Here is an 18,899-nt window from a genome sequence, read left to right on the forward strand (position 1 = left end):
TGCTACCTTTGCCAGGCTCCATGCAAGAGGATCGGGACTCTGGGGCGCTGTACTGCCTCCCCCTGGCCCTGCATGTGGGGATTAGGCTCTGGGGCCCCACAGCACCTCTACCCAGCCCTGTGTGCCTGCCTGTATCTGTCCCTGTGCTGCCCTGCACACTGGATCTATCACACAGGAGCACTACCCACAGGGTTCTCCACAGATCAGTGGAGAGCCCTGTAGGCTAAACATCAAGGTGCTGGGGGGTTGGTTCTGGCCTGCAGGTCAGCAGTTGAGGCACTGCTGGATTATAGTCATCCCTGTGTTCCCCAATCAGGATTCTTTCTCGAGTTAGTGCACAGGATGGCCTTGCTCTGAGAATGGATTGGAGCTGTACCATGAAAGAAGCTATTGTCAGTAGCACTCCTACTTTGTATCCTTGCCTTTCTCTTAGAGCTCTTTGTAATGCTAGGCAAGTAATTATAGGAAATTCTTCGGATGATCCCTGATCTTTTTGTAGCTTGTTTTCAGGTTGCCCTGCTTGAGACCCCAGGATGTGATGTACCCAAGTGCTCAAATACTAAGCATTCACAACAGAACTGAATTCAGTGAAAGCTGTCCTGGAAAATGTACTAGTATCTAATGCTATGGGGGTGTTGGTTGTAGCTGTGTTGGTCTAAGGACATAGGCAGACAAGGTTCTTTGGGTAAATGTAATATTTTTTATTAGGCCAACTAAGGAGTGGGAAAAATTGTTCTTTGCAAGCTTTTGGGCACAAACACCCTTCTTCAGGCATGGGGAGAGTCTGCTGTTGTTTCGTGCTCTCCTGGATGGAATAGAAGCCAATATGCAAAATGCAGGTCTGTGGAAATGCAAATGAGTGGCAGTGAGGATCAGAGGCGATGGGAGATGATAGGTGTGAGACAGTAAGTGGGGAAGGAGGAAATGTGGACCAGGTGACGGAATGTAGCTGATTAAAACGTAGAGAGGTTACCTGGGGTTATTGGATGTCAGGCAGTTTATAATGTTGCATAAATCCAGTGTCTATATTTAGTCCATGATTTTTTGTATCCAGTAGACTTGTGAAGTGAAGTTCATAGGCTGGTCTACAAAAGGTGTTTTGTAAATTCCCTTTGAGGATTAAAACTGAGAGATTGGAGAGGGAGTGGTCTTGTGAGAAGTTTGCATCCACAGGTAATTGGGTATTTTTGCTTTGATGGATTTTGGTGTGCATTCATTCTGGTGTATAGTTGTTGTTTGGTTTCTTGTACATATTTTCCATCTGGGCATTTAGTGCACTGGATGAGATGTATTACATTTCTGGAGGTGCAGGTGTGTAAAATCCAGGAATGGTGATGGTTCTCTTGTGTGGTATAGTGATTGTGGGAGTGGCGGAGATATGTTGGCAGGGTTTACATTTCTTGTCCTGGCGTGGTCTGGATCGATTCGGTGTGCTTTGGGCCTTAGGAAGTTTGCTTCTGGTGATGAGATTGGCGAGGTTCGGTGCTTGTTTAAAGGCTAGAGTGGTTCTGAGAAAATTTCTTCTTCTTCTAGTATGAGTTGCAGTTGTCTGAGGATTTTCCATATAGGTTCTAGGGAAGGATGGTATGGTGTAACTAATGGTGTGCGATTCATGGGGATATTCTTCTTGGACTGCAGCAGTTCTTCACATGGTATCTGGATGACTCTTTGAAAAGTGATCTATCTCTGGAGGAGTGTCCTTCTTGAGTGAAACCCATTTGAGATTTGCGAGGTGATGATCACAGGTGTTCTCCTTAGTGCAAATTCAGTGGTATCACTTGGCTGTATATTACAGTTTTCTTGGTGTGTTTAGGGTGATTTCTGGTTCTGTGAAGATCTGTATGTTGGTCTGTGGGTTTCTTGTGTATGGTGGTTTGTGTCTTACCATTCTGGATATTGACCGTAGTATCTAAAAAGGAAATGTTGGTGCTGGAGTATTCAAGAGAGAGTCTGATGGAGGGGTGATCATTATTGAATTTTTGATGGAAATCAATCAGAAGATTGCAGCTTGTCAGTCCAAATGAGGATGATGTCATCTATGTGTCTTAAGTATAGCATGGGGTTGATGGTGCAGTTCTTGAGGAATTCTTTTTCCCGGTGAGTCATAAAAAGGTTGGTATATTGTGGGGCCATTTTGGTGCCCATAGCTGTGCCCATGGTCTGGAGGAACTGTTGGTTATTAAAAGTGAAGTTGTGTGTGAGGATGTATCAGTTCAGTAATATCTTTGGGTCTACTCTGAGTTGCATCTTGCTCTTGTAGGTAGCAAGGCAGGCTTGGATGCCAATCTGGGCTGGGATGTTGGTATGCAAGCTAGTAACATCCATGGTAGGTAGGAGGATATTGCTGGAAAGGTGGTCTATGTTTTTAAGTTTTTGTAGAAACTCCGTTGTGTCTTGGATAAAACTTGCTCTTTGGGTGACAAGAGTTTTTAGGATGGATTCAATGAAACCTGATATTTCCTCAGCGAGGGTTCTGTGGCTGGATAAGATAGGTCTGCCTGCGTTCCCTTGTTTGTGGATTTCAGGGAGCATGAAAACCCCCCACTATCACATCATTTCCATCTGCTATGAAAACTACAGAACTTGATCCCCCTACTGCTCAACCCAGGGATTTTTTTACATGTTCCCTAAAATCCACAAACAAGGGAACCTAAGGGGACACTTACTTAAGGGGCTGAATTAATTCTAGCATTTGCTAATCTCCAAGTACTTGTTTTTGCACGCTTTTAATTATTCATCTAGTTTTTTTTCTTGTATAACTTCTAAAAGGCTAGGGCGGTGGTTGGGTGGAATTTAAGATGTGGTATCACTGACATCTAAGGCACTTGCCAGAGGGGTTTAATCCTTGGCCCAAGTGGCATAGTACTCTGTACTTGTATGCCTCAGGACAGAAGTGGTAGAGCACATATACTTGACCAGTGAATTTCATAATTGTTTGTTTATAGAAGAGAAATGGAAAGAAGTGGGGAGAATCTTGCTTTTCTTTCCAGACTCCAAAGGGAAACATGTTCAGCGGTTGCAAATCTTTCTGTTTAGACTTAAATCATTCTTGGGTCTTCATTCTGGGCTTTGTCTCCTTGCATAGCAGTTCTAGTCCTTCTCTTTCCCTTGGGTTTGCCACATCCTTGGACACCACATTTAGTCTTTTCTCCATTTTCTTTGCCTAGCCAGTCCTGGTTTCCTCCCTGCACCCTGGCTCTTTGTTAGATTTCAGTCTTCCTCCATTTCCCTCATCACTGCGGAGTCCCCACATCTCTTCTTCCTTCTTCTCAGCTGTCACACCAGGCTCCTTGTCCCAATCTACACCTTTCCATTTGTATGATGCAGGCACATTTCTCCTGCAATATGTCTGGACATTGCACTTGCTTCATCTTTGTAGCATAATCCAAGGGTACCTCTTGCTACCCCCCACTATGCTAACATACCAATCCTCTGCACATTTTCGCTCCTCTATCTAAAACCTCAATTTTTAACTCCATTTATAGACTGCCATAGCACCTTTCCTGTCTTCCGCTGTACCGTTGATCCAGTCAATACTAGCAGTGTGGTACACATCACGCTATGATTCAAAGTGATCTCAGGGTAACTGAAGATGGTAGTCTGGTGGGATTATTTAGGATGAAAAGGGTTTGTTTTTTTAAAGAGATATGTGGATTTGATTAGTAGAAGTGGTTGAGCTTGTCGGGCTTATTTAGCTTTAACAATTTGAGTATTTATGGATTTAGCGAACTCTGGGGCGGGGGGTGAAATTGGCTCTCAAATAGAAAGATCTTTAATTGTTTCAGTTTACTTCCTTCCATAAGGGATGGAGTAAAAGAGCTCAGTTCACTGCTTGTGTCCCGCTGACAGAACTCTGGCTGGCTGTGTGAAGTCCCCTTGGAAGCAGTAATAATAGGCAGCTTGCTTACTGTTTTGAGACTACAGTGTAGCAAAGTGCAGTCTAAATGGGGTATGAGAAGCTAGCTCAAGGGGAAACTGAGTTTTAGGGTATTTTGTGGACACCCAAATCATTGCAGTTGTAGAGTATCCACTGAAGGACTCTGCTAGCGGAAGCAGGCAGGCAGTCACCCTAGGGAGAGCCAAACAATAGTACTTTGCTCTGGGTTTCTAAAGGGCAGGACAGTTTTCTTGCATAACCCAGCTTTAGAGAAGATAGTTCTGGGGTTCATTATTTTGGACAACTTAAAGCTGAATGCTACCTCCTTTCTGTGTTCCTGTCCTTTTTAAAGGAGGGTGGTTGGAGGGAAGAGGCAGGGGAGATTTAATTGTCATTTTAGAAGTCTGTACAAGCATAGGTGGGATAGCATATCAAAGCTGAGTTTGACTTTAACATGACTATTTTTAATTTGCATCTGTTTTTCAGCTGTGCAATTTATTTAGCAGCTGCTCAGCAGACTGCTGTTCTAAATCAGTTTAATCAATGTGGGTTAATTAATTTGCTAGTATATTCCTTTGTAACTCTCCTCCCTCCAACTGTAACACTAAATGCAGGCTTTTAAAGGGAGGGTCAAGGGGCAGATTTACAGAATCCTCCTCTTCAGTACTTTTTAAAGTCCACTCCAGGAACTGACTGCCAGGGGGTGCTCTATGATAGGTCAGAGGCTGATCTGTTTTGCAAAGGTTTAAAGTAAAAATACTTAAAATGTACCCTTACTTATAGTAGTACATGGAATGTATAGTTTGCTTTTGAACTTGAATCCATAAACATAAATATATTTTGTCTTTGTGTTGCTGATGTCGGTATAGAAACCGCCTTACAAAAGACACATCAGTATGCATAAGGTTTATATTTGTAATGGGATACTTCAGTTATGCACCAGAAAGGTTCCAGTTTGAGTTTTGCCCTGAACTTAGAGTTTGACTTGGCAGTGCTATAAATTTATGTGGTTGTAGTTGTTAATCAGATATGACTATTTAACTGCATTTTCAAAAAAAAAAATTGAATGAATAATCAGATAATGAAGCTAGATTGGAATGACTCAAAGGAAATGAGGCTCAAAAGAGTAGAAGAGAAGAAAGGGATGGAAATTTTGTGTACAGGTTGACTCATTAGTATACAAAAATTCATGGGGTGATTTGAATTGGCTTGAAACGTGGTGTGCCTCATAGACACACCATGGTAGCATGAGTCACTCCAATTTGGGATTACTTGAGCAATGGATTCTTATGGGGCCCACCCCTCAAAAGCAACTTTTAAAACTGTTTTTGGTGGGTTGTGCTGTTTATTCCTTAGAGCTCTGGGGACCAGAACCTTAAATGTTAAAAACCATGGCTTCAGTATGCCCCAAATGGTCTCCATTGCTGCACATTTATCAAAGCTATTGGTTGGCATCACTGCCCTTCTGGGGAAAGGGGAAAGCAAAGTAGAAAATATACTCAAACCAGATTTAGCTGTTTTTGGCAAATGCCAAACTAAATAGATTACAGGGCAAAAAGTGGATCAGAGAGTTTCTAGAGAACCAGTATTCTCAGGTGTTAGGTGAGCCAAATGGGAAAATGCTGTGGCTTTCTAATCTGACCTACACCCAGAAAATGTCAAGTAAGTTCTATGGATAAAATAGGAAGAATCTGTAGGCTCATTCCTAAAATTGACCTATTGGGTTTGATTTTGGGGTTTTTTGTTTCGTTTTGTGAGGGCATGCAGTTGTGTGCATGGGATTTTTTTTTTTGGTTTTTGTGTTTGTTTGGGTTTTTTTCCTGTGAGAGCACAGTGTAGGATATAAGAGTGTGTGTTGTGTGGGGAAGAAGATGGACAGGCTTTGGGACTGAGTGGATGGAAGGGAAGGAGTTGGTGGTTCAGGTCAGGGGCTGGGAGTAAGAAGAGAGGTAGGATATTGAAGAGAGTTTAGAAGAGAATAGGAAACTTGTGTTGTAGTGACAAGTGCTCCATATTCTCTTATCGTCCTGTCCTCATGCTGGAGTGAGGGTGGTGCTTGCCCCTGCAGCAGGGTTTTAGTCCTTCTTCCTTGTGCAGGATTTAGCTTCTCTTTCTCCCCCGCCTGAGCCATGACTCCGGGAGCCCCATCACTAGAGGAGTCTTTCCAGCTTCCCATGTGTGCTAAAATTTGATGTGGTGCTCTCGCTCTTTGGAGACCTGAGCATGACCCATGCACCAAGTACTTGGTGCTGAAAGGGCATGCTTGAGGGGTGGGGATTTCTAGAAGAGAGGGGAAACTAGGAAGGAGGGAACGGGGGAATTGAGCATTCCAGTGGGAAATAATTATGAATGGGCAGAAAATTAAGGAAGAAGTTGAGGAGCTCAGATCAAGGGAGTGAGCAAAAATTGGGGAAATTGGGAGGTGGAACGTGGGTGGGTGCCAGGTGACTGTTAGCCCAGTGTCTTGCTCTTTATGTAGCTGGAGCCACTTGTTGCTGTGGTCATGTGTGCCATGTTAACTTACATAAAGGCTGCTGATGCATGTTAGTTGGGTAGCACTGCTACAAAAAATAGATTGCTCTGGGTTGTACACAAGTGGAATGCACAACTCCAGGAGTGTAACAGAGTTGGCCCAAAGGTGTGATGCTCCTTGACACCCCTCCTCCCCAAGGGAGCCTGTTGGTGTTGGGGCTGTCCCCAAGTCATGTGGGGGCAAAGGCCAATTTCATAAACTCACTCAGCTCCATTGCCTGACAGCATGGTAATGGGCCTTCCTGCAGCATGGGGACTGGGTTATAGGCATGCTCAGTCAATCTTGGTTTTGGGTAGAAAGGGCTATGGGGCTCCCTGGCAGTCGCTTGTAGTGACAGGACTTGATTTTGGGGTCTCTGCCCCCACAATCAGTCACTGATGCTGCTGCTTTCAGGTATGCTCAGTCATCCTTGTTGCAACCTCAGTTACCCCTGTTCAGTCCCTGCCATTGCTGTTTGCAAGGGCTATGGCTGTGCCCTCAAGAAAGGTCCTTGCAGCGCTTTCTGACAGCTCATGGCTGGGCAGGCTGTCATGGACATGGTTGCTCTCCCCTTCCTGCCTCCCTCTTAAAAGTCAGGGAGGGATTGCAGACCACTTTGGGGCAGGCCAGGAATACCTGTCCACGCATGAAATTTGTCATGGAAAACCTTCCTGCAACAAAAGTTGCTGGTTTAAGTGCACATAATACAAAGTTAAAGGGACATGTCAGCTATGGAGGGGGCAGGGCACACTCAAACCACAGGCAACTGACAAGAGATCTGATTGAGGATCACAAGGCAAATGCAAGGTTTGTGTTGATGTACAGCTTGAGCTAGGGAACTGTTTGACCTATTAAGCTATTTCCTTTTATGTCTGTGTGTAGCAACAGGTCAGGAACATCAAGGAACAAGTTTTTATCTGTTCTAGGCTTAATGCTATGGGCGGGGAAGCAGGTAGGCAGGTCAGGAACTATAAGGTAAGAAGCTCTGTGTTATGGGCAGTGATGAGGGAGTGGGGAAAGGAAGACTTGTACCACTTTCTGTGTACTTAATTACTGCAACCACCATGTAATAAAACTGTCCAGATTTTGCAATTGTGTGTGTGACTTTTAACTAGTCCCATCAGAAACTACATGTCCTATCATCAAGATGACTGTAATTCCTTTTCTCTGAAATAAGGTGTATAGCAGCTGGGAGAAGCACTTAGTAATCACTTAGCAGCCATGTGCAGTACTAGAGAGAATTTGGACTGCTTCAAGAGACCTGGGTTCCTTTCCTGTCACTTGTGGCTTGCTGAAGCCATGCAGCTTTACCTTCCTGTGCTTCAGTAAATGTACCCTTACTTATAGTAGTACGTGGGGCAGGTGTGGGGGAACTCTCACCTTGGAATCAAGTGTGGGCCAGGCAAGCAGCTGCTGCAGCTCTGGATGGCGCTAAGGTGACTTCTGTGGCAGGTGGAGTGGATGCTTGGGAGAGCATTGGGAAGGGGCATGTGGTGTGGTGGGGAGCATGCAGGAAAGGGCAGCGGGGGAATTCTGGGAAAAGGGATAAGCAGAGTGAGGAGGCCCAGAGGAAGGGACATGTGGAGTGAGGGGAGTGTAGCACAGGGAAGAGCATGGGTAGAAAGGGTGCATGGGGAAAACAGGGGGAAGGGGCATGTGGTATGGGGGAGAGCATGGGGAAGGGCTTTTGGTATGTAGGGTGGGGAACCATGAGAGAAGGGGTGACAGGGACAGCAGCCTAATACACCAAGAGAATATTTGTCTCGACTTCCAGTCCCCATTATTTTTCTTTTTGCAGACATCATTCTGTGTTTTCTCCCTGTTGCAACAGGCTGCTTTTAAAAAATATATTAAAAGCATATACACATATATGGGCATGCGTGAACATGCATATGTGTATGGGAATCTAAGAAAACAGCTTCTTGGTGTGTTAGGCTGCTTCACAACCAGAGAACATTAATACCAATCCCAGAGATCCTAGCGAATCTTGTACCTTAGGAACATCAGTGACATCAGGTATATTTGCTGTTTTTATACCTGAGTGTATCTGAAGTGTATCTGAGTGCACACTGAAGAAAAAAAGTCTTCCTCCAGAAAAACATGTGAATCATAGAATCATAGGGCTGGAAGGGACCCCGAAGGATCATTGGGTCCAGCCCCTTGCATGAGCAGGAAAGACATCTGGTGTCAGATGACCCCAGCCAGGTGACCATCCGGTCTTCTCTTGAAGACCTCTAGGGTAGATGATTGCACCACCTCTGGCAGGAGCTTGTTCCATAGTCTGGACACCCTAGTTGTAAAGGATATTTCTGAATGTTCAGCCTGAAACTATCTTCCAGGAGTTTGTGGCCATTGTTTCTAGTTTTCCCCCAGGGCTCCCTGGTGATCAGTTGTTCACCGAGCCCCTGATGTACGCCTCTGATATAGCGGTAAGCCGCAATCAGGTCCCCTCTCAGCCGCCTTTTCTTTCACCTAAAGAGTCTGAGATCTCTCAGCATCTCCTCATATGGCTTGCCATGCAAGTCCCTGATCATGTAGGTGGCCTTTCTGTGGACCCTCTCGAGCTTTAGTACATCCTTGTTGAAGTGCGGCACCCAGAACTGGATGCAGTACTCCAGCTGTGGCTGCACCAGTGTGGAGTAAAGTGGGAGAATCACTTCTTTGGATTTACTGGAGATGCACCGATTGATGCATGCCAGAGTTTTATTGGCCCTAGTGGCTACTGCATCGCATTGCCAGCTCATATTCATACTGAGGTCTGTTGTTACCCCCAGATCCCTTTCATTTGCAGCGCTGGTCAGGTTAGCAATGCCCAGCCTGTAGGTGTGCTGAGGGTTCTTCCTTCCCAGATGCAGCACTTTGCATTTCTCTATGTTGAAACTCATCTGGTTCTGTTCTGCCCAACATGCCAGCCTGTCTAGGTCTTCTTGTATCTGAAGACTATCTGCGGGTGTGTCCACACAACCCCATATCTTGGTGTCGTCTGCGAACTTGGCCATTTTCACCCCCTCATCCAGGTTGTTGCTGAAGATATTGAAGTACTGGTTCAAGTACCGACCCCTGGGGTACGCTGCTGTGCACATCTCGCCAGGACAACACCAAAAAGAACTGCTGTGCTCAAAGTGGCCCTTGTATCTCATTGTCATGGGTTCATTTGAAAAGATAAAAGCGTGTTATGCTAGGGGAATACTATAAAAAGTGAATGAAAGCTGTGGCTGTCCTTGTAAGAAAGAAGGGTAGATATGCACCTTTTAGACTAACTAAATAAGATTACATATGAGAGCACAAGCTTTTGTGAACCCAAGTTTGCTTTATCAGATGTTGTGAAAGGACATGCAGAAAGGAGAGTATAAGAAGGAGAGAGAAATTTAAGAATACAGTAGCTTTCAAAAGACACCACAAATTTTGTAAAGAAACTAAGCTCTGTTGACAAGTTTTCAACAAATGCCATATTAGCTACCATGGATATCAGTCTCTATACCAACATCCTGCATAAGGATGGATTACAAGCCATAAAGAACCTTCACCCTGACAAGAAAACTGCTTCATAAGCTTTCCTGCTTTATCCTTACATGCATCTATTTCAGGTTTGAAGGTAGAGGGAGTCCCTAAATAAATGGCACTGCCTCTCCCTCTGAGGAAGGGTGTTTGTATCCAAAAGCTTGCAAAGAGCAATTTTTCTAACCCATTTAGTTGGTCTAATAAAAGCATGGGCGACTAGTGCCTCCTGATGCTGGGGGTCCCCCAGCAGTCAATTGCTGACTGAGGGTGGGGGGGTCCCCCAGCAGCTGACAGGGCGGCGGGGGGAGAGTCCCCCAGTGGCTCATCACTGCCACCGGTGGAAGTGCTGCTGGCGCTTCTCTCAGTGCCCCCAGAATTTCAGGGGGGGCACTGACCTGCACCCCCCACTCCCTGGCCGGTGGGGGCCAATCTCAGTCTCAGGGGGAGCACATGTCCCCACTATGCATCACCTATGAATAAAATGTATCACATTTGCCCAAATAACCTTGTCTGGCACTGCCATAGGCACATGTGTGGCCACTGAGTATGCCAGCATATATATGACAGACCTTGAAGTTCATTTCTTCTGCAGCTGCTCTCTCACCCCCCTGGTATACCTCAGGTTCATCAATGACTTCATAATATGGAAACATGCAAAGCAATCTCTAGAGAAATTTCACCAAGATTTTCTTAATAACTTCCACCCCTCCATTAAACTAACTCTGGAATGCTGCACGCAGCAAATTCATTGCCTGGGCACTCCAGTAAAGGTTTGCAGTGGCCATATCGCCACCACATTGTATGAGAAACCTACTGCCTGTCAGATCAACCCTCTTGCCACCAGCTTTCATCCTAAGCATACCAGTACATTCATTGTTTACAGCCAAACTCTGTTACGACTGGATCTGCTCCGACCCCACTGACCAGGCTAAACACTTTAAAGATTTAGAACAGGTATTCTTACAATTACAATACAATCCCAAAACTAGCTAGTCCATCAACAAAGCTGGACTAAGACCTTGCTCAAACCTGCTACAATATCTGGCCTAGGACAGGGACAACAAACCTCCTGGTTGTCACTTACAGCCCACAGTTTGGACAAACCTATCCTGGCTTACAGGCAGTGCCCCAAGCTCGAAGGGTATTTCTCAAACAACAGACTAACGAACTCCCGTCCTACCTGAGGCACCAGGCCTTTCAACAGACTCAAATGCCTAACGTGTGTCCACATGGCTAAGGACTACCTCATGGCTGGACGTAATTACAAGAAGTACAACACTGAAGGTTCATTCATCTGCAATTTTACCAACCTCATATGTGCCATCACCTGCTTTTTACATCAGACGGATGAATTACAGGTTTCCCGCGCCAATTGCAGGGGTTAAGTTCTTGGAAGTTCCTGTGGTTGGCAAAATCGCAGTTGATAGAACCAGAGGTTTATGGGGACAAATGGGGTTAGAGATTTGAACGGGGCCGTGGCCAGGCTGGATCGTGAGACCAATCGAGCCTGATGGTCGCAGGAGCCGCCTGCCCACATCACTAGACAAGGTGGTAAGTGGGGGGAGAGGAGGATTGAGGCCCCTTTAGTGGGGTAGCTGGGCAGGACTGGGGCTGCTGCCCAGCCGGGTGGTGCTTGGGGCCGGGGGCTTGGGGCCACAGCGGGGAGCAGGATGGGGCTGTAGGTGGCTCATCCAGGGGAGGGGGAGGGCTGCTGCCCTCAGTGCAACCCCATGCACAGGAGGCATGCCACTGGGGCAGCGGCGGGTGAGGAGATTCCTGCTCGGCTTCTCTGCTTCCTGCCGTGCTGGGTCATGGGGGAGGGAAGCAGGGCAGCAGGACGCAGCAGCGAGTGGGCCTGGTGTTCCCTGCTACAATGGGCAGGATGGTTCCAGCAGTGAGGCGCAGATGCAGGGAGCAGAAGCTGAGCCCAGCTGTGGCCCACTCCTGCCCTGTGCAAAGATTGGTGGCCCACGTGCCCCCCCCCGACTCCCCGACGCCACGCCACCTCTGGAGGAGCCGCTGGGCTCCAATTGCCCCATGACAATTGCCCCACAAGCTGGCCCAGCCAGGGCCCGATTCACCGTGAATGGGGCCCTGGCCATGTCGGATCATGGGACAGTTTTGGGAAGCATATGCTGTGCTTATAAGTGATGGTGGCTGGATAGCTATTTTGTGTAATTTTCTACTGAGTCTCAACTACAGAATCATAACTGGCATCTAACTTCTGTCTAGTGTGAATGGCATGTTTAGTTGACCCACCCAGTGTAGCACCACATGATGTATTATGGGGAGTGATGACTAGAAGCTTCAGGGAAGGGTTGAAACTACTGCTTTAATATCTGCTATCTATTGAAAGCCCCTACTACCATTGCAGTTTTCAGTTTCAGGATGCAACATTATGGTTTAACTCTTGCTTTTATGTAGTCTCTCTGTAAGTGAGAAAAGCTAGGTTGATCACTAAATGCATACTGCTGCTCTTTAAGGTCTTTATTGGTGCTAAAGATTGCAAGGCATGGGGGATTTTCTCACTCAGACACTCTTTAAGGCTTATACTGATATTATGATTTCAGACAAAAATTCACGTGACAATTTTTAGGTGAATAGTTCAGTCTCCAAACCCATTAAATCCTAAGTCACACTGTCAATGTTGCACTTATATTGCCAATTAATGCTCCTTATAGACTGTGCTCTTTGTGGGTTAGGTCTTTGTGCTTGTCTGCGCAGGGCTGAAATTCCCACTTTCCCAATGAACCACAGTTTTCAGATGAAGTTGCATAAAGTCATTGGACCTAAAATTGCAGGTCTGTAGAGCTTAACTGCTCCTGAGACATTTAAGTTCCAAGTAAAACACTTAGACTTGTCAGTGGAACTTCTCACTTCCTTAAACTTGGATACATGCCTCGTTGAAAAAGGCTTTGTCAGCTAGCTAGCTTGTTTGTTAACAAACTGATCTTAAATTCAGAAGTGTGTGGCTTTTTAAATACATTGATAAATGAGCCAAAAAACCCAATCTGTACTACAATCTGTACTGTACCTGTAAAAGGAGTAATTTATTTCCCAGTCAAGTGTTATGTCTCTACTACTAAATCATTTTTGCTCATATAATAAGCACCTTCTTTTACTATCTTCTATATGCAGTGTGGGTTCTTTTTGTGGCTTTCTGTAGCTTAACATATTTCTAAACCAATATAAGAGCTTTGTATACAATTTTTAGGGAAGTGCTAGCTTGAAAAATCATGGTCACTTCTTCATACTTGAAAGCAGTTTTGAGATGGAAGAAAAAATGTCAGTCTCTCTCAAATTTCTCCATTCATTTGTTAAAGACGTGTATGCAAGTTTTTGGGAATTTATCCACCCGTTCCACTGGCTTCAGGGTATAGAGTCTCTCCTAAAATGGCATGCTGCTTTTGTGAATAGTAATAAACATGAAGAGTTGTCTTTCAGATATTAGTTGAAAGGTATACTTCAGAAGAATCTGTGAAATAGGGAATTTATTCACTTAAATTTGACTGGCTTTGGGATTTTACCTGGGAAAATCTCTATGTTTTCTGGGTTTAACCTTCCCAATGCTAGGTAAGTGGTAAAAAGATAATCTTCTTTTTCTTTCCGTCTTTGCTTCAAAGAAAACATTACAACAGTCAGAGGGTATTGAGTTAAAACTAACTAGAACTATAAAAGCATACTTGTCAATATTTTGGCAGCTATTTTTTGAAAAATAAAGTGGGAGTAACCCACATTCCTGTCTTTTAGCATCATATTTTTATTTGTTAATTTAGAGTTTTTATATGTAGTTAATCAGTTCATAATAATAAATCTTTCCATAGTCAAGATGCATTGATCTTCAGACTGTCTTGGATTACAGTGCAAAGAAATATTGCCTGAATAATTTAGTGAAGTTAGTAAATTAGTAAAGAGCCTTCCTAATTTTAGAGATATCAAAGTGAGCAAACCTGGTATCTATTTACATGACAGCAGTCAAAACAATCACTTTAACACAAGCTGTTTATGTTACTCTTCTGTGTAGTTGCTACTTGTAAGCCAAACGTGAAGGCATTTTGAACACATGTGGAAGCCATGGTGCTTTTTTACTTTTATCTTGGATACTTAAGATATAAAACATGTTACACTGAAACTTCTAACCGTCTATAGATTAATGTTAGTCAGTGTTGCTGATAGTGTGAGGGAAGAAACCTCCCAAGGTATAACGCTTTGCTAACCAGTATTCAGTTGAGCAAACAATTTTTCATTAGTTAAATGCCTCTAAAATACTTTCCTAGGGTTCAGTTTAGCAGCTTTTAAGAGGAACAAGAGGAAGCTGGAGCTGGCAGAAAAGGTGGAAACGGATCTTATTCAGCTAAAAAAGAGAAGACAATCAAGTGAAAAGGTGAGCAGGTATTTCATTAAAACATTTTTTTGTCATCGTTAACATGCAGACAGTTTTTGAATTCTTAATTTAAAAATGTTCACTTTATAAGTAAGATGACAGTTGATACAGCTATACAAATCACTTGTCTTTTGCTATCTTAGTATCTGTATAATATAACAATTGTATTGTCTTTAGTAACAACTATACCAATAAACATTCCCACTGTTTACAATATAAGAAGCAAACTCTGAAAAGAGATGACACTTTGTATCTTGTAGTATACATAAATATCTTATGTGACCTTTTTAAAAAACTGTTTTACATTATAGTGAAACCGTGACAAATGTCAAAACATAAATATCTATTAAAACATTTTCTCCAGCTAGGGATCTCTGTCACTGTTTTCCACTTTTTAACGTTTCCTGGGAATGCTGTGCTGTGGACCTGGAGGTGGTGAAATTTGAAATATCAGGTAGGTAAACATGTGCATCTGTGCATGCATCTAGCATTGACCTGGCCCATATTACTTATGCTCCTTTACTACAAATCTCTCTCAACTCTCTCTCTCTCAATTCTCCTCCCCATTAGTTTGAATTTAGAGCCATTGTTGTCATTTCAGCACCATGACTGTTGCCAAGCATTTGTGTATATAGTTGTATCAATTTGTAGCAGGCTAAAAAAAGATACTTAATCTCTCCAGTACTAAATGAGAGAACAATTGGCTGTGGACTGTATAATTCACTCCTTTTGTTGTTCTGTCACAAAGAATGGCAAAGTAATCTCATCAAACACATCTGTTGGGACATGAGGCAAATTCTGTTGAGCAAAAGGCTATTCTTTGGGGTATTTCTCTTTTTCTTTTTTCTTTTTTAATGGACTCTTGCACTTTATTTGGGGCTAAGGGTGGTCTTGGTCGTTCAGGTCTCCACACTCTAGTAGCTTGATTCTCCACCATTTTCTGAAGTCACTTACACTTATGCAAAAAAAGGATAAATTTAAAGTAATTTATGGTAACATTTTGCACTTTTAATGTACAGGTGCAAGTGGTGTGCAGTAGCAAGGCAGAAAAATTGGGTCAGTTTCTGTTATATACTTCGACCAGGGATGCCTTCTGTAAGGGTGCTAATTTCCAGTTGTCAAGGAGATGAGGATCTGTAAGAATATAAAAATAACAAAAAATGGGTTATTAACTGATGTTATAAACTGTGCCTGTTGCTTACAGATTTTCACACACCTTGTTAAACTTCCATTTTCTATGGTATTAATATGTAACTGAGGGAGGGAGGGGTCTCTGCAAAATATTGATATTTGTGTAATAAGGGGCAAGTCAATGCTTGACATGTGCCAGTGCATGAGCTTACCAACCTGCAATTTGAAATTTCAAGGGTTCCAGAGTCATGTGTCAGCGCTTATTGGAAGCATCCAGAAACCAGTGGTTGTAGGTAGAGGAGGTGACCTAATAGGAGAGCTCTGCTTTTTGGTAAGTAACTCAATCCGAGAACTAATTAGTGAATTCAGTCCTTAAAGACGGACAGCCCTGAGGATGAAGTAGAGCTAATACTTAGAGTTTGGGGTGAGGTAGCTTCAGGTTCTTAGTATGACATTTAAGAGCAGCAAGTAATCTTCAGTTCTGAAGCCCTTGGAGTGTCTTTCAGTAGACCAGGAACAGCATAGTCATAATCAATAATGACATACAGCCAAACGGTTGACTCCCTAATGTAGAATTACAAAAAAGAAAATTTTTAGAAATAAATGCAGTTAATTGTTAGAAAATATAAATATTCTGCTGTGCATGGCACATAAGATTTAGACCTTGACTACCAGTGACAGAGTAGTTTTATAGGCACAACTTCATTATGTTTTAAAATTATTTTTGCAGTTTATTTGAAAGTTTTTCTTATGGAACACCAGAGAAAAAGAGTAACTTGAAGATAATAACTTGTTAAGCCACTTTATGACATTTCAGGGGTGTTTAAAATAGATATACACATTTTTCAGAATTATATGTGCGATGACATGCCCATTCGATGGTACGTGGTTTGAGGAACTACACTCCTTTTACATGTGAACTAATCAAATACATTCATAAAGGGTATTGTTTCTCTTGAGTTGGAGGATGTAAATCATTCTGAGGATAGCCATAGAATACAAATTTGTTGGCAGAATGGTCATCCTGAGAGTTGTGACCGGAAGTGTAAGGAAATATTAGATACTTAATTTTTATCTTCTTCCTGTTAAATTCTTTTAGTATAAAATGCCATATACGTTGTAAAAATCAATCACAAAAGCCTAGCTTTGAATGTGACTAGAAATGATTGTTAGTAGTAGGGCATAGCAGAAGATCCTATTACTAATCTGTGTGCTTTTTGTTGCATGCTTTTTTACAGTTGTACTAAAACAAGGCATTTGAGTAACAGTGATAGGTTTAAGGTGCCTTGCTAAGTATCTGCAGGTGTGTATTTGAGACTTGCTCTGAACTTGTGCTGAAAGCTGGCCCTGGTTGACCCAGCTGTAAATAATACCTGGTCATTGAGGCTGGGCTGAGCCGACATTGGTCCCTTATGTTCCTGGAACTGACTTGATTGCATATAAATTGATTCAGTTGTTTTTTTTTGTATTATATCATAGATGACATTTCTCATTCACAGTCTTGAAAAATTTATGTATGCTTAGCCAGATCCTGTTAAATTGCAACATTAGGGGTGAGAATTGGGTTAAGAATACCTGTAGAAATGTATTATTCTTCTTTGTTCAGATTATGTGCATAGATGGTACATTTTAGTTGCTAAGCTAAGGTAGTCTTATGGAAATAGTTAACAAGCATGGGAGTTGACTGAAAGCAACCACAATGTCTACTTTTAACTATTCTTATACAAGGAGAGTAAATTTTAAATAAAATTACATGCAGCCCTCAAAGGGAAAATAAATCTTTTGTCCTGGACTAAAACTAAGTGACTTTCTATAGTGCACAAAATGGTCAACCTATAAGAAGTGCATGTAATTCTTCTGGTTAAAAATAAAAGTGTTAATAATTGTAGTTTTAAAACAGTGGTCATCAACCGGTTGATCCTGATGGACTGGTAGATTGGGGAGCCCCTGACAGTTGATTTTGACTGTCAGAGGTTGACTGTCAGAGGCTCTGTGATCGGGAGCAGCTGGGATGCAGTCCAAGAGTGACAAGACATATGAGCAGCAAAATGCATGGGGCTGAGCTGAGCTGCACCCCCTGCTGCTGGGGCTGGGCTGGGTGAGTGGGGCCCTGGCTGGGCTAGGCCAGGTCAGGGGAGGGTAAGAGCCTGGATGGTTTGTCCGGGTGCACTGGGGGGCTCCTGCCACTGCGTGCACCTTGGCAGAGGCCTGGGGAACCTGTGTTCCTCCAATTTGTGCATGGGGCAAGACTGCTGCTGCTGGGCACTGGGCTTTGTGCCCCTAGCCCTGTTGCAGCTTGGAGCACAAAGTCTGGGGCGCAAAGCCCAGTGCACAGTGACAGTCTCCTTGCCCTGCACACAGATTGGGGGGCATGTGCTTCCCCCCCCCCCAAAATATGGGGCAGTGTGGGCGGCTGTAGCAGTGGGAAGGGAGGGAGTGGGGCTGGAGCAGGGGCAGGCCCTGCAGCCAGGGCAGGGCAGGATGGAGCCACAAGTGACTCATCTGGCAGGTGTGGGGAGGCGGGGCATGCACCCCAGGAGGGCATGGGCAGCGTATGCCTCTGGATCTGCACGCGGGGTGGGCTGCAGCTGTGGGCTGGGCATGTGAGGCTGCATCGGGCTGTTCTGGGGAGGGCGGCGGCAGCACTGGAAGGGGCCTTTGGGGGGGGGCTGCAGCCTCCCCCCGTAGCCGCGCTCCCAGTGCTATCATGTGCTGGGCTCTTCCCAGCAGCCCAGCTCCCCCTCTGGGAAGCGCCCGGCCCCAGCCCACAGCTGCAGCCTGCCCCGCGTGCAGATCTGAGGGCCCATGCCGCCCGTGCCCTCCCGGGGTGCATGCCCCCCTTCCCCATGCCCCCCGGATGAACCACTGATGGCTCCGTCCTGCCCCACCCTAGCTGCAGGGCCTACCCCTGCCCCACTCCCTACTTCACCGCTGTGGGGAGAGGGGCAGATCATGGCCCCAGCGGTGTGAGAGAGAGTGGGGTCAGGTCTGGGGCCCCTATCTGCCCCACCCCTTCTGCCACAGACTTACCTTCTGGGGGAGCGCCCCCAAATAATTTTTTCTCCCTCTGCTTCGATCTGTCCCCTTGCTTTCCCTCCCCACAGATTTACCTGCTGGGTGGGTTGCAGGGTAGATCTTGGGTTGCTTTTAAATTCCAAAAGTGATCCCTTACCCATCATTTAGGGCATTTTATACACAGGCTCTGGGAGGTTGCGGGGGGGGGGGGGGGGGAGGCACTCTAATTAGCGCAGCTCCAAGAACCCCATTAATTAAAAGCACCCAGAGCATCACACATATCAGCATCCCTGCGCTGAAAAATGGCAGTGGGGCGTTTTTAACTAAAGCTGGTCGACTGAGCTTTAAAATTCCCTACCACCATTTTTCAGCATGGGGATATTGATACACATGACACTGAAGGCTGCTGGAGCGCATTAATTTCCATGGTCCAGTGACTCAATTAATCAAATGGAATTGCAGCACATCATAGCAGGATC

At 44.5% G+C, this 18,899-nt stretch overlaps 1 protein-coding gene across 4 annotated transcripts in view; it reads left to right on the plus strand.

The window, feature by feature from the left end:
• Positions 1 to 18,899, plus strand: part of TASP1 (taspase 1) — a 161,668-nt gene that overhangs the window by 39,166 nt on the left and 103,603 nt on the right. For all 4 annotated transcript variants that reach the window (XM_006260835.3, XM_019500826.1, XM_019500827.2 and 1 more), the window contains one exon: positions 14,168 to 14,274. In XM_006260835.3, coding sequence (XP_006260897.1) covers positions 14,168 to 14,274 — 107 coding nt within the window. The remainder of the gene's footprint in view (positions 1 to 14,167; positions 14,275 to 18,899) is intronic.

Source organism: Alligator mississippiensis, chromosome 1 (genome assembly GCF_030867095.1).
Source record: "Alligator mississippiensis isolate rAllMis1 chromosome 1, rAllMis1, whole genome shotgun sequence".
Lineage (NCBI taxonomy): Eukaryota > Metazoa > Chordata > Crocodylia > Alligatoridae > Alligator > Alligator mississippiensis.